The 14497-nt window shown below is 38.5% G+C and overlaps 1 protein-coding gene across 1 annotated transcript in view; it reads right to left on the bottom strand.

Moving 5' to 3' along the window:
• The window catches only part of RET (ret proto-oncogene), a gene marked incomplete at its 5' end in the record, with an annotated part of 83246 nt that extends 69069 nt beyond the window's left edge, over window positions 1-14177 (bottom strand). Inside the window, one exon of the mRNA XM_082053593.1 lies at window positions 14132-14177. Coding sequence (XP_081909719.1) covers window positions 14132-14177 — 46 coding nt within the window. The remainder of the gene's footprint in view (window positions 1-14131) is intronic.
• Between the last annotated feature and the right edge of the window lie 320 nt (window positions 14178-14497).

The following is a 14497-nucleotide window of genomic DNA, read 5'->3' as shown; positions in this document are numbered from 1 at the left end:
AAACGGTGGTTTCTCACTTTCTCACTGGACAAATGTATCCAGCTTTGCTGACATGAATAGGTGTTAATCAACCATTGCTAAAATATAATATATTATGTATGACATCAGTGCCCAGAACTGTCCTGGCCCAGATCTGACAGGCCTAAGAGTACAAAGAGGATATCCTCACCTTGCAGATCAACTGGATTAATCCTTGCTTTACAGATTTCCTATTTAAACAAAACAAGTAACCTGACAACTGCAGGTAGACCAGACAAACCTTTACTATTTGGAAGAAAGCTTGATTCTAGATTTATTTTTAAATATATATTTAAGCCTCCTATAATGAAAATGTCAGTTGTTTCAGAAAGTTACTTTACAGCCCTTTTTGTGTGCCTTAAGAATAGCAGCAAATGCCCTCAAATCATTTGATAGTCACAAGTTATTGTTTTCTTTGAATTTTTTTCATCAATTAGCTTGTTATTCTTAAATATGTACACTTGAGTTTTTTTCCGCACAAAACCAGCACCATCCCCCCCACAAAACAAAAAACGAAACAAAACAACAACAAAAAAAAAAAAAGAGGAGGGGGAGCTCTGCATTCAAAACTATCAAAAAATTTGTAATGTAATGTCATCACCTATAAAATGCTGGGAACCCATTTTGTATCCCTATATGCCCCTCAATCCTCATCCTCTCTTTTACAACAATACGCATGTTTATCATCAAGGATTTAATTGCAAGCACTACAAAAATAGTAGTTTAATATGACTCCTTGGATCTTTACTATGGTTGACAGACCATCAGTAGGATGGAGCCCACACGTCAAGAACCAGTGATAAAAACGTAACACATTTTCCCATGGATATCCCGCTGCTGGAGGCACTACACAGAACACTGACATAAAGACCACCAACATCTCTGGATCAGGTATTGAACTAAACCATAACTTAAGAAACAGTATAAACCAAATAAACTTGCAGATATTTCTCCATGTACTTGACAACAGGTTGACACTTAATTTTATAATGAGAAATCCAGACTCCTCCAAATGCAAAGCACCTTAAATGCACCTGATTCTCCTCCAACATTTTCAAAATAGCAGTAACAACATTTAGTGAGATAAAATCAGCAAAACAGTCCATGTGCTGTATTTAATTTCTAGTATACTCATTTCATGTCAGTCTGCAACCTCCCACTTCATCTATTAACACACAACATCTTGTTATTGAAAAACAACCATAGGTATTTAAAAAAGAGAGACACTGCAAAATTTCTGTGTCGTACTCCATTGATATGATTGCTAGATGGTCTTTGCCAAGGGCTTGAAGACCCTGCTAAATATGCACCTAAATCTGGCCATTTGTTTCCTACAACAATCCAAATGGATAACTTGTTTATCCAGACAGTTCTGCTAAAACAATCAGCAATGGCCACATTTAAATGGCTTTTTAAGTCTTCAGTGTTAATGTCTCATTGACATAAACGGAGCAAACCCTCCCCTTTTACAGCTTTTATTCCAAAGTAATGTGCAAACTCTGGAAGTTGTCACCAAATTGAATTTGGCTTTCATCACTTGATGATGGGAAAAGTTACCCTGGCAGAAAGAATGGAAACTCCTCTCAATGTGCTCTTCGGAAGCAACTATAGCAAGTTGAAAAGAAAAAAAACCACACGCTATAATTAACAGTGGCAATTTCATTCTTGTCTTAATTATTTGGCAGTCTACAGGTTACCTGAAATCTAGGGAAAAAAACATTCTTCTTTAAGTGAAGCTAGAAAAGACTATGACCCCATTAAATGCACTGGAGAACCATTATAGTAAAATCTTGTCTGTTCTGCTGCATTGACAGTTTCCCCATTTCCTCTACAGTTTGGTCTGTTTTCCCTCATTAAGTACATCTGACATTAGCAAAAGAAAAGAAACATGCATTTTAACACTAACTTGGCTGGAATTTTTCCAAGCTCGTAAGACAGATGCAGAAGCTGGAGTGTGGTACCTGAATTAATTTATCTTTTTCTTTTCATCATTTTTAATTTCTTATTTCATTGACAACTTGTTTTTTTTAAAGCTCATTCTTTCTAAGCAGCACTACATTTGGGGGCTCTGGTCAACCCCAGCTACGTATGGACTTCTAACAAAAAAAAAGGTACAGGTAGATCTTTGCACAAATCACTTCAGTGTTGTTAACAGTTTAGGCAATATACTCGATGATATATGGCTGTATCTGCATCTATTATCTAGGGATATCTAAGGGCAGTCATAATAAGTGTTGCTAAAAGGAGGTATCTGTTGTGAGAAGGGAAAGATGAGGTGCTCTGCAGTTTCTCCAAGCCAACTCTGTAATGATAATGCACCTTCCTATCTTTTTAATTAATAAAAAAATAGTTAAGGCTTAAGGTTTTCTTTCTATTGTGAAACTGAATGTACTCACAAGCTATTCAAAAGTGAAAAAAAAAAATCCAAACAAAACATTCCTCTCAGACAAAAAATCACACGTCTAAAGAATCACAGATGCTGTGATACTGTCTGCACTCTTCTTCAGGATGTTTGGAAAGGTGATCAGGTAGCCCAATGCAATTTCATTTTCAATGGTAGTTCCACACGTTTGAAGGTTTCTGTCCAAATGCCAGAAAAGGTGACAAGGTAACAATTCTGCTTTAAATCAAGACTAACCAGGATTGAATTCAGTCCTTGGGAAGGAGGAATAATAGTCTGTTTCTTCTTCATAGTGATTTCCTACGTCTATCTTGCACTCAGAATGGGATACAACCTATTGTCATGCCATCCTGGCACATACAGGGTAATGGAAAATGTTCTCCACCAAATAAGAAATAGGATAACGTTATAGGATTGCACTGTTTTCCCCCACAGTTTTATCTGTAAAACAACTTATCAGTTCCTTCCATGAGATCAGTGCTGCAAACCAACAGCAGTTAAGTAACTCATGCCTTAAACCCCACTTTAAGCACATTTAAACATAAACACTCATGGAAAAGTTGTGGAATTACAATGAAAGCATTATGGCAGTGAAAGATACTAACTGTGAAGCAAAACCAACAATGAAGAAATGCAAGCTACAGTTCTTCCAAGATTAAAATCTAACAAAGCATTGCATTGATAAAAAGGAAAACTAGAGGAGAGCTATCAGCAGCAGAAGTCAAAGACAGATCCTGGCAATTACAATTTAGGATTCATGGTGGAAAATACTGACAGCAGAGTTATAATCCCAGTGCTGATTTTTTCATGGTCTTTCTGCTGTCATTAAATTCTCGTTTAATAAGAACTGCCTACCAAACTGTAAATCCAGTTTAAGTCTTAAGAAAATGGATCCTCAAATCCTGTGTCTACTTCAATAAATATTATCCCTCCAATGCATTTCCCTTTCTGTCTGAAGAAAACAGCACTGTGTCTATTCTTCTGGGTGACAAGGTCAGGCCATATGTACATAGACTTTTTCAAGGCCCTAACTGGAAATGCTCAGTGCCAGTGTGAGGTCCCCAATTCATTGCCCGTGACTTGAGAATGTTGAGCGTGGTATTAAAACTTGATATTTTAAAAGACAAAGACTACCATATAGCAAATATATCCCTGGGGATACTCTGGAAACCAGAAACTCCAGAAGCTCATCTTGACATCAAAGGCATCTAGCTCCTGTCTATTCAGCTGTTGATGACTAACAATATAAGTATTTTGATATCAACTCTCAAATTGCATTGACCACAGACTCATCATCACGATCTCTTAAAGAGCCCTGATTGATCAAACAGCAGGCATTAACTTCAGCAGACATACAAAGGCTCCATTTGTCCTATTTCTTGCACACTACGCAGAAAACCATACGAAGATGAAGTCAAAGGTTTCCAACACAGATCATCTAACTCACTGAAGGTAGGGCCGATTATACATAACCCACACCAATACACTGCTGTCCCAGCTGTTCTTCAGCTACTTCCAGTGATAGAAATCCCACAGTGATGGCACACAACTGATTTCTGTAGCTCTGTTACCGAAATGCTGCCTGAATCTTACTTGCTGTGATACAAGTCTCAGGTGTGTTGTTTCCACCGTTACTCCATTTTCACTATTACATCCATCTTTACAATACTTCTGCATAAACCAAAAAATATGAACTGTGCTTTCTCAGTTGTCTTTATGAATAAATATTGCCAAACGTTTCTATCTTTCCTTAAAAACAGCATTTCCTAAACTTCTTGTTATTATCCTTCGCATTCCAAGAGTTATGAAGGCTAAAATGCACCATTCAGAACTGGATACTCTCAGTTATCATCAGGAAATAGGCTACTAGGCCAGATGGACTTTCAGTGTGAATCCATGTAGTAATTCTTACATTATCACTACCACCAAAGATTAACAGAAGGAACAAAACAACAACAAACAAAACACACTAACACATTTTGTCAAGTCCTTGTTACTAGTCTCCTTATTACTTTGCCATATCTAACTATTACATTCAAGCTACTTTCAGCTTGTGATTACCAACAGAAACATTTAAATAACGAGTCTTTCCCTTATTGTCTCCTAGAAGTTGTGTTGTGGACAAACAAATTCTGAAAGGCTAAAGTAGAGGCTTGTATAGCTTCTTCTAATTTGTTTTCTAATTGTCAGGTACTTAAGATGTCTATGCCATAATGGCAAGATTTCCTGTGCTGAGACAAAGGACAGAATTGTTTTAATTAAGTGAAAAAATCCCACCTAACTGCATGATACCAAGAGACGAGGCTTTAATGAAGTATTGGAAAATTTGTAAAAATACAAACAAAAACAGAGTCTATGGCAGCCAAATAATTAAAAAAAAAAAAAAAAGGCAAGAAGTAAAACCTTGGTCTTTCTGACCTTAATTATTTTCTTTAGGCATTTTCTGCCCTGAAACTTTTGCTTCAATCTTCATTTTAAATTTTATTTTAGATTAAAATCTAAGAAGAGAAAGAGTTAAAGACCCTTTCCCCAACAACAATAAGCTCACTTTGCCTCAATATTATGGGACAAAGGTAGTTTTATAAATGTTTCCCTTCTTACAGAGGTTTTGTGGGTGACTTTCCCCAGTCTCTTAAGATGATCTTGCTTGCTGTTGAATTTAGAGAAATTAATTTTAAATATTTGGATTATTTTTTCCTTTTTTAAAAAAACAGAAAGTAATCTGGAAAATTCATATTCTAAACTTGCTCATTATCCAAAAAATCCTTAGTGAAGCAATTTAGGACAAGTCTGATCTTCACAAAGGCACAAGTTTATCAAAGCAATAAAACTGTTTAAAATGCTTTCTCATTCAGAGCATGTCAGCAATGCTGCATTGAAATGTGCAATAAAATTTATATTACAGCCATATTGTTCCCCCCTCATTACTTTAAAACTTATATGTTCAAACCCCAAATTTAAACACTTTCATTGCTGCTGCTTTTTTTTTTTCCCATAATTGGGACTGGGATGAGCCACTGTATAGAAATAATCTTCCTCAGTCCTTTCCATTTCAATGACATCCACAGGCTCAGCCAGAGAAACCTCTACTCTGAATTGCTCTGAGAGGCAATCATGATTTCTTTATATTTATTACTGTATTTCCTTCCAAAGACACTGTGACTATCAAAATACAAATGGGGTACCCAGCATATAACTCACAGTTCAAAAGCAGCACAAGTGATCCCAGGTACAAGAGCACCAGAAACTGTTGCCAAACACCTTTAGTTCAAGGAAACTACAGGTCTAGAGAAAGGTTTAAGGGCAGATCTTACGTGGTCTAACTCAGGGAAGTTAGTTAGACTATTACGAACTATCCAGCTAAATACATAAACACATACACACACCCCTAGAGAGAACTTTGTCCATGCTGTCAGTGAAAAGTATCTCAAATGGGTGTATTACTCACCTTGAGAAAGTGGTCAGGAGCTTTTTGTCAAACTCTCAGGTGACACGGCAGGACAAGATATCCAAATTAGCTCTAAACATACAAGCCCAGCTACTGTAAACTAAGGCAACATGGAGCTCAAGGCAAGCTAATCTCACCTACCTCTGAGCAATAAAATATGCTGCTTCCAAATCAGCTGGATCTTTGTTTTCTGCAGGAAGCAAAAGAAGTTTGAGGTCTTACACTTACTTGTAACGTGTTTCTCACACAACAGCACAACCCACATTTTGGAGCCACGACAATCGCTAGTCTGGATACACACCAGGAACGGGGAACTTCACAGGAAAGAGTAACAGAGAAATCTGCCACCTGAATGTACTGACATAGTTTTAACTTTGGGAACTTGTGCATAATTCTTTACAGCGCTTTGACTTGGCCGTCCCAGCCTAAAATTCTTTGCTGATATGGGATAAACCTAAGCATATGCCTAAGTACTCAGAGATGTGAGAAAGCTCCACTGAAGTGCTTTACAAAGTGATGTGCTTCATACTGGAGGCACCAAAGCAGCACTTTTTTGTTGTTAATAACGAGCATTGGATTCTTTCTCCAAAGGTCATATCACAACTTCTCCATTATCACAATGTGATTTCACATGACAGCATCAAAGCAGCCAAAGACCTCTACTCAAATCCACTCTCATTCTCCTACTCCTAATTTGAATTTTTACTTCTCCTTTTCCTAGAAAAATAAAAACTTCAAACCTTTCCCTGATGAGATTTTGTATCCTCTCCTTTCATCTTCCTGTTATTTAGATTTCACCAACAGCATCCTTTTGTCTTGCAGACCACAAAGCAATGGCAACATAATTTAGAAATATTTTCGTAGAATTTGCCGGTATCTGATTTTATTCTTTAAAAAAAGAAAGCTTGATTTCAGCCCTAGCGTACATGTACATTTCAAAGCCTCTCCTGCAAAAGCAGGATTATCAACTATCATAAATGTATGTATTAATTATTCTGTAGTGGGTATTCCCATCCAAATAGACATTAATTCATTTAACAGAAAAAGTCAGCTGTTTAAAGCCACAGATGACCGTTGGGGACTCAATTTCAGTAAGCCATAGACTTTGACTTCATCCCATTTCATCTGTATTAAGCCAAATTCTTTTTCTTCTCCCCTCGCCACTTCTCTGCAGAACTGCAGGCACATTGGTGGTCAGTGTCTTCCACTCAAACACACAGCAGCAACACAAACAGCCACTTTCAACCTGATAGGTAATTTTTGGGGAACACAGTGGCAAGTGTGGAGAAGACAATCAAATCCATTCTCACTAACACTTTGGTAAACTATTCATATTTCTTATGTCCTCATTTCTCTTTGCACAGAAATACTTTTCAATGTCTACTTTAGATAACAGAATATGGAAGGCCACCATACCAACAAAGGTGAAAAAATCCAGAAGCTAATCAGTGCAGAAGGACCCTCTTAAGGGAGATGCTCTGCAATGTCCTCATTAGAGGGAACAATCTGAAAGTCTCAGCTCTTGATGTAGGAACAGTGGGGCAAAGAACTACCCAAAACTATGCATCTATTCCTCACAAAACCAGAGAAACTTCTCTGTGTCTTTAAGCCCTGCGTAGATTTAGTCTCATCTCCAGGTCAGCTTTGGAATGCACTGACAGGACTACGGGATGCCTGCTCTAATTCAGTGGCACATGAAAAGAACAGATAATGGAATTGTCCATATCAGAAAACTTGGTGTCTCTGAATTAGGAGAAAAACCTAGAATTAATTTTATTATCTGAGAGATAGATTTGTCTCACTTAGAAGAAGGCCATAATGGACACAAAAAAAACCCAAAACACCCATTACAGCAACACAAGCAACTTTGTATATACCAGTTAAATATAATGTTTAATTAGTTTCCTAAATGCATACACAGAAAAAACATTAGATAACCATTAGGAGTAATATACTCATTTTCTTTTTACAATCACCTGATTTTGTTAGGCAAATTTCTAATGTAATTCAGTCAAAAAACATTTTTGGCAGTCTTATCCCAGTAAAGTTTCCAATTTCCCTTTTTCACTGTGATCGCTGTAATTTTCCCGTAAGCTCTAAAGTGCTGATGATCATCTTCATTTCCGCAGATTTACAGAGCACCTCTTTTAGGTAAAAATGTGCCTGCTATATTTGTGGTCCCACATCAAGATCCAGAAATCTGAAACTATTCAGTTATTTTTATAAAGCAATCTTTAAGAAAAGCTTTGTGTTCTCCTTGGGAGGGGGGGAAGATAAAACATCTGACGAATAAGATGGCTTTAGGTACCCTTTTTGTCCTTTTAAAAACAACAGGGCTCCAAAAGGAGCAAAATCCATCTGACTATTCACTTCTCAGCAGACTTACTATTTTATTAACAAAAACTTTCTTAATAATGTTATTAAGTAGCAATATATCTACATAAAAGTTGTCAAAAGTTGTCAAAAAATTGTGGAAGTGGCCAATATCTCTTACTGATGAAGGGCAAGATACCATTGTAAAAATAAAGCCTGTAAACAGATCTTGTTCTACAGCTAACTACAGCTTCTCTGATAATTGGTTTTTTTTTCATGATGCATCATCACTCCAGAGATTCGGTAAAGTTTTCCAGTGTATTTTCCCCACTTTGTGTCGGCTCCAGTATGGGGTTATGTGATACGCAATCAACATACGACATGCAAAGGAGAATGTTCCTGATGGTACTATTTTATAGAAAACTAAGAGAGAGTGTGAGACAGTGAGCAAATCTGTAGCACAGCTGTTAACTGAACTTGAATCCTGATCTAACCAAACTAATATGCAAACCTCAAATCTATCCTTCTCCTATGGTAATTGCTTTATTTATCCTTGCAATGCTTCGGTTGTTTGCTTTCCAAAAATGTAATAGACAGTTTAAAAAAAAAAATCATCTGGAGAATAAACAATTCCAAAGTTTCTTTTGAATAATTTGGTGAATTTTTAAGCTCTGCTTCTGCCAAACCAAGCAAAAGTAAAAACAGCCAAGAACAGATTCTGCACCATGAACGTGCCTCAGTCCCGAAAGGGCACATTCTTAATATACGCCTTGTTCGGATACGGAATCAGCACTTGTGGTAAAGTTTTGAAACATCACTAACAGAAACACAGACACCCAATAAGAAGTGTCGGGCAGTTCATTACATTTCAAAATCAAGAGACAATTCCAGTCAATCACCAGCTGGCACCACTCTCAGTTCTGCGGGAAAGCTGAGGGATGCCAACGCGTGAATAAAGCAAACCTTCTCACCGCAGACGGGCTCTAAGTGACCTTTACACAAAAAGGCTCTCTAAAAATCACTGAGCTCCTATAGCATGGATTTTTGCCAGCCCGTGGCGTATTTGTGTTTGCTAGTTTGCATCATGGGGGAGACAGCAACCTAGGAAGCGCAGGAGCTATGAATTCTTGTTTACTGTTAGTATATCTCCTTTAAATACACAGCATGCATGAAACAGTACAGTTGCCAAATGAGGTACTGAGGAGAGAGCTACTATTTGGTTTCCCTCAAACCAGTTACCTCAGTTCAAATTCTAAAAAGCCCAGAATTAGTACTCGCCTCATTACCAGCCTGAGCAGCGGTGCCAAGAATGCAAGTACAGCAGCAAGCAAGGAAATCCTTTCCCTCCTGCCAGGGGCCAAAGTGGGGGAGAGGGGAAGAAACTGAGATTAATAAAATACAGGTTTTCACACTAGTCATGTCTGATGTTTTAGTTACATTAAAAAAAATAAAAACATGAAACACTCAAAGACTATAATATGACATATAGATGGGAAACTAAATATTGGCATGCTACTGAATGTACATCTTGTTTAGAGGTGCTGAACCAATGCTGTCATACAAACTGACTGCTTATGTTAATACTACAAGAAATCTTGTCTGTTAATAAAAGCCTAATGCATGAATTTTTAAGCATTAAAATGCTGGCTTTTTGCAATCTTCATATAAATTTCCTTTATAATGTATGATAGTAACAAAACCCATGAATGAAGCTGAAGACCAACAAGCTGACTGGCAGAACTAATCAAGCCAATACTGAGTATTGCCCTGACACATACCCTGAGAAGACAGGCAGATAGGCAAATACAGGCATCGAAGATATGGAAGATACAGCAAAAATAACCATGAGAAGTAAAGGGAATTAAATATAACACAAATACAGATGCTACGGGCACAAGTTAAGAAAACCCAACATGGTATATTACTTTTTGTGAAATGGAAAACGCTGCAGGTTGTGAACTTCAGTGAAAAAGTTCATTTGTTGAGGAACTCAAAGGGGAAGGACCTGGGAATAGGAATAAAGTGAGGAGAGACACTGAGCCTGGAGGGCCCCAGAGGGTCCAGGCACCTTCCCTGGGAGTGTGCAGGAGCGCTGGAACGAGCCCCATGATGGGTCTGCGCCAGCAGAGCGGCCGCGTCCCGGTCCAGGAGGGAGCAGGTGAGCGGTGCGAGGGGAAGGGTTGGCCCCAGCAGGGCTGGGAGCTGCCTGCGGAAGAGCCAGTGCACAAGATGCTGAACCTCTGGCCAGAGAAAACCAGCAAAGTAGGAGAGAACAAACTGTCATAATTAATACTCTTTTTACAACCAATAAGAGCAGGGAGATTTGAATTTTACCTCAGAATAACACTCGGACCCTCCCTAAACAAGACACATAGGATCTAATGAAGTGCCTCTCACGTGTCTCCACAGATTCCCTTTGCCCTTGCCCTACAGCCAGGGTTATAATCTAACGAAATAAAATGAAAATCACTTGTTGTCAAACCAGAACATTGCCAAAATGACAGGTACGCACAAAAAAAATTGTGTCTGTCTTTAGCCTTGTTCCTGACTCAAGTCAATGGTCTGTGCCCCATCATTTGATCTCAGTAGCACTTTTAATCTAAAGACATTTGTGTACAGGGGATCTTTTTTTGGAAGAATCACATAGGTGTTCTTTTCCTAGGGAAATCATCCATTTTCTATCATGAAATACAAATATTACACAAAATACATAAACTTTGAGAAGAATGTCAATATTTACACAGTTGGTTTCTGAACTCTGTCTTTGACCTGGATGCATGAGTTGAGCCAGGACTTGTAAATTGTAACTAGTGAAAATAAAATATTAACAGTAACCATAGCAGCAGGAAAATGCACCGTAAGAATTGATGCCCTGCTTAAATGAATATCAGAACTACTATGTTCATCACTAGTTTCATGCCACAGCCAATAGAAAAAGAAGAAGGTTTGAACAGTCTATATTCAAGAGCACATTTGTTAAAGTAGCATCTCTTATTATTTCCATGTAGAAGCAGGTTTCTCTTCAGATTTTACAAAATATGCATACTGTAATACTTACAAAATTTATTTGATTAACTGAACATCTATTATATCTTCAAAAGTATTCCCTTTAATAACAAAAATTACTTTCCAGATAAGACAATCCTCCCAAGTTTTTCCCATAGGCACTCTTTTCTATACTTAACTGAACAATGTTCTTCTCGTATACCAATGAGCTTTCAGAAATGAATCAAAACTCCAGTGTCAAACAGCCATGCAGCATGGAGTGCAAGTAAACAGCTTGAAGCTCTACAACTGACAAGATGTAAAACTTTTGAAAAATACATATGCACACTCCATAATAAAAATCTGCATTTCTTTTAATTGATACTGATGAAAAATAATGTTTCATTTGAGAAGAAACATTCCTTTTACTTTCTCTATTTCTAGGCTGCAGCATGTTGATACCAGTGCCTGCAGGAGATTCATGCACTGCTTACAGGGCAAAAGCAGCAAGACTGCAGCCTTTCTGCTCCAGAACAAATGCTCCAGTGTGCTTTTGGAAGCCTACCAATACAAAAGAAGCAGATCTAACCCCTTCAGCTAACAGCACACTCATGAGATTGCCTTTTACCAAGTGAGCTGTGTTAATCAATCTCTTTCTAAGTTAGAGGTAACATTAGGGTTAGTTCTGAGCACGTGTTTCAAGAACCACTGCAGGTTTAAGCTTTCAAAACCCACCATTAGATAAATCAAAGATGCACCAACAGGAGCATATCACTGGATGTTAACTTCGGGTGGTGAATCCTCTGTGGCAAGGTCTCGCCCGGGTGTGAGAGACTCCTTCACAACACCCAGCAAGAGCTTGACATAGTTCCCATTGAACAATCTCTGGCTTTCCCGTGGGATGGAGCCCCACTGAAGTTTCACTGTGTTCCTCCTCCTGCCAGTGCTCCGCAGCATCACACATCAGGTAGCTCTGTTTCTAAACAGGGACTCTAAGCACGCTGGGATTTTGCTAGTACCTCCAAGACATAATGACTCACCCCTGTTATCAACTCAGCTTTTATTACATAAATAGGAATTAGTGTCACACATCTAAACAATGTGAAACAGTGATTCTCCAGCAACAGTCACCCATATGACATTGTTAATATGCTAGACTTCTTGAAATAACTATGAATACAATTACCCTGAAGTGTGATCCTAAATGTATACACCTTTTCTTCCCCATAGTTTTAGTAAAAATTAAAGGAAATCAAATGTTAAGCTCACCAGTCAAAGCTGAGAACATAAACAAAATTACTATTTGCAATTATAAGTATAAGCAAGTGGTATTAAAAAAAAAAAGTCTACTTGGCAGTCTATCCTGCTCTAATAAATCAACTCCTATAATATTCCTCCAAGCTATGGACAGATCCAAGAGTTAACAATTTATGGTCACATTTAATAATAAAAAGTCTTTCAAACTGATTTCCAGCTGCCTAGGTCTGATACTTAAAGAAGGAGGCTTTAGATATCTATCTTGAGTGGGGAGAACACACAGAGACAATTCCCTTTCCCATACATTACTTTCAGAGTGAAATTCATATAAAGTTATACAGCTAAAAGTAAAATCAAATGATAGTCCAACTGAAACGGAAACAATTAAGGAAAAAAAAAAAAGTACAAGAAAGCAGCTCAGGATTTCCAAGCACCCGTTAGTTCAGTACACACAATATTCTGGGGCATCACAGCATTAATAGCAGTAAGCATCTGTCCAGCTTAAATGGAAATCACTGAAAATAATTTTCAAGCAAATGCATGTGACTCATTTTGGCTAATGAAAACATAACCCTCAAACTGAAGAACTTAGGTAAATTACATTTCTCCCAATTCTGCCAAAAACATTAAAGGAAATGGATTTGCCAAAGATAAAAGCAAAGTAGGAGTGATAGATCATCCATTAGCAATAAAAGTGTGGCTAATTCTTCTGGACAGTGAAATGAACTGGGATACAATCCATTCTGGGTTTTGTGTGTTCGTTTTTTGTTGTTCTTGTTGTTTGGGGAGTTTTGTTTGTTTGTTTTTAAATAAATGGTTAGATGTAGTATAATCCACATATTTTATTCTCAAACATCCTAGGTTTGAGTACCAGTGAGTTTTTATGAAGATCAGGCCTTAACAATAATGTACCAGGAAGAGAAAGAATAAGGGCAACTTGAAGTATTTTAGCATACTAAAGAAAAAATACAATAAAATAGATGCTTTATAGTCTCTGCAAGTTAGAGAGAGTAGTTTAAGCCAGTGTGAACTAATAACAATTAATTTGAAACAATAAAGAGAAGGAACAAGTTGCACTGTTTACGGAGAACCATGAGTACAGAATTAATATTGCACTTTACTCTTATACAAACTAATGAACTACTGGACTGGTTCGGAACTTGCTTTTTTCATAAATACATTTTTGGCATGCAAGGTTGTACTGCATTCTCAAGCAAACAACAACTTTGATTTATTCATGTAAACATCAGAAATGCATTGGCAAACAAAGCCATATGGAAGAAAAAGAGATAGAATGGATTTTCTGTTTGCTTTAGAAACTTGACATCTGTGGAGAGCATCATCTAAGTTACGATCCAATAACTTTTCATATTTTGGGTCACTTTCATTTATCAATCCAAATCCCATTTAATTTGATGATGCAAAAAGCTCTGGGAGGGGGACAACGGAGAAGGAATAATGTTTCAGAAACTTAAAACAGGAATACGCTTGAATGTATTCTTCCCTTTCACATAATAAATTTAAAGAACAAGGAAACTCACATCTGTTCTGACTTAACCTTAGAACTTAAAAAGCAAAGAAAAAGTATTAAGGTTATTTATATCTTGTTTGTGTTTTGAAAAAGGTTTCGAAGCCGGACCCAGCCGCCGGTGCCATCGATCACCAAAGCCCGGCAAACGTCCCGCAAGGCCGGTCTCGGCGGTACTTACCCCCGCAGAGGAGGAGAAATCCCGCCGTCCGCCCCGCCGAGGGCATCTTCCCCCGTGCCGGGACTCCTGCGGCCCCGCCTCGGCCGCCGGCGCTTCGGGCAGCACCGGGCGCGCTGCGGGTCCAGCGGGCTCTCAGTCAGGCCGGCCCATGGCCCAGGGCGGCGGCAGCGGGCCGCGATGGGACGCACCACACCGAGCAGGGACGGGACGGACAGCGCCGGGATGCTTCTTGGGGATGCCGCTCCGCCGGCTTCTTCCGTCGGTCCTCCCGGGTCCCGCCCCGCTGCCACCGGCCGGGAGAACGCGCCCTTGTGCTCTCAGCGGTGCCGGCGCCCCTCGGGCTCTGCGGGAAAAAGCCGAAGTCAC

This window comes from Streptopelia decaocto (genome assembly GCF_964273445.1).
Source record: "Streptopelia decaocto genome assembly, chromosome: 5".
Classification (NCBI taxonomy): domain Eukaryota; kingdom Metazoa; phylum Chordata; class Aves; order Columbiformes; family Columbidae; genus Streptopelia; species Streptopelia decaocto.
This window is presented reverse-complemented; position numbering and strand designations above follow the sequence as displayed.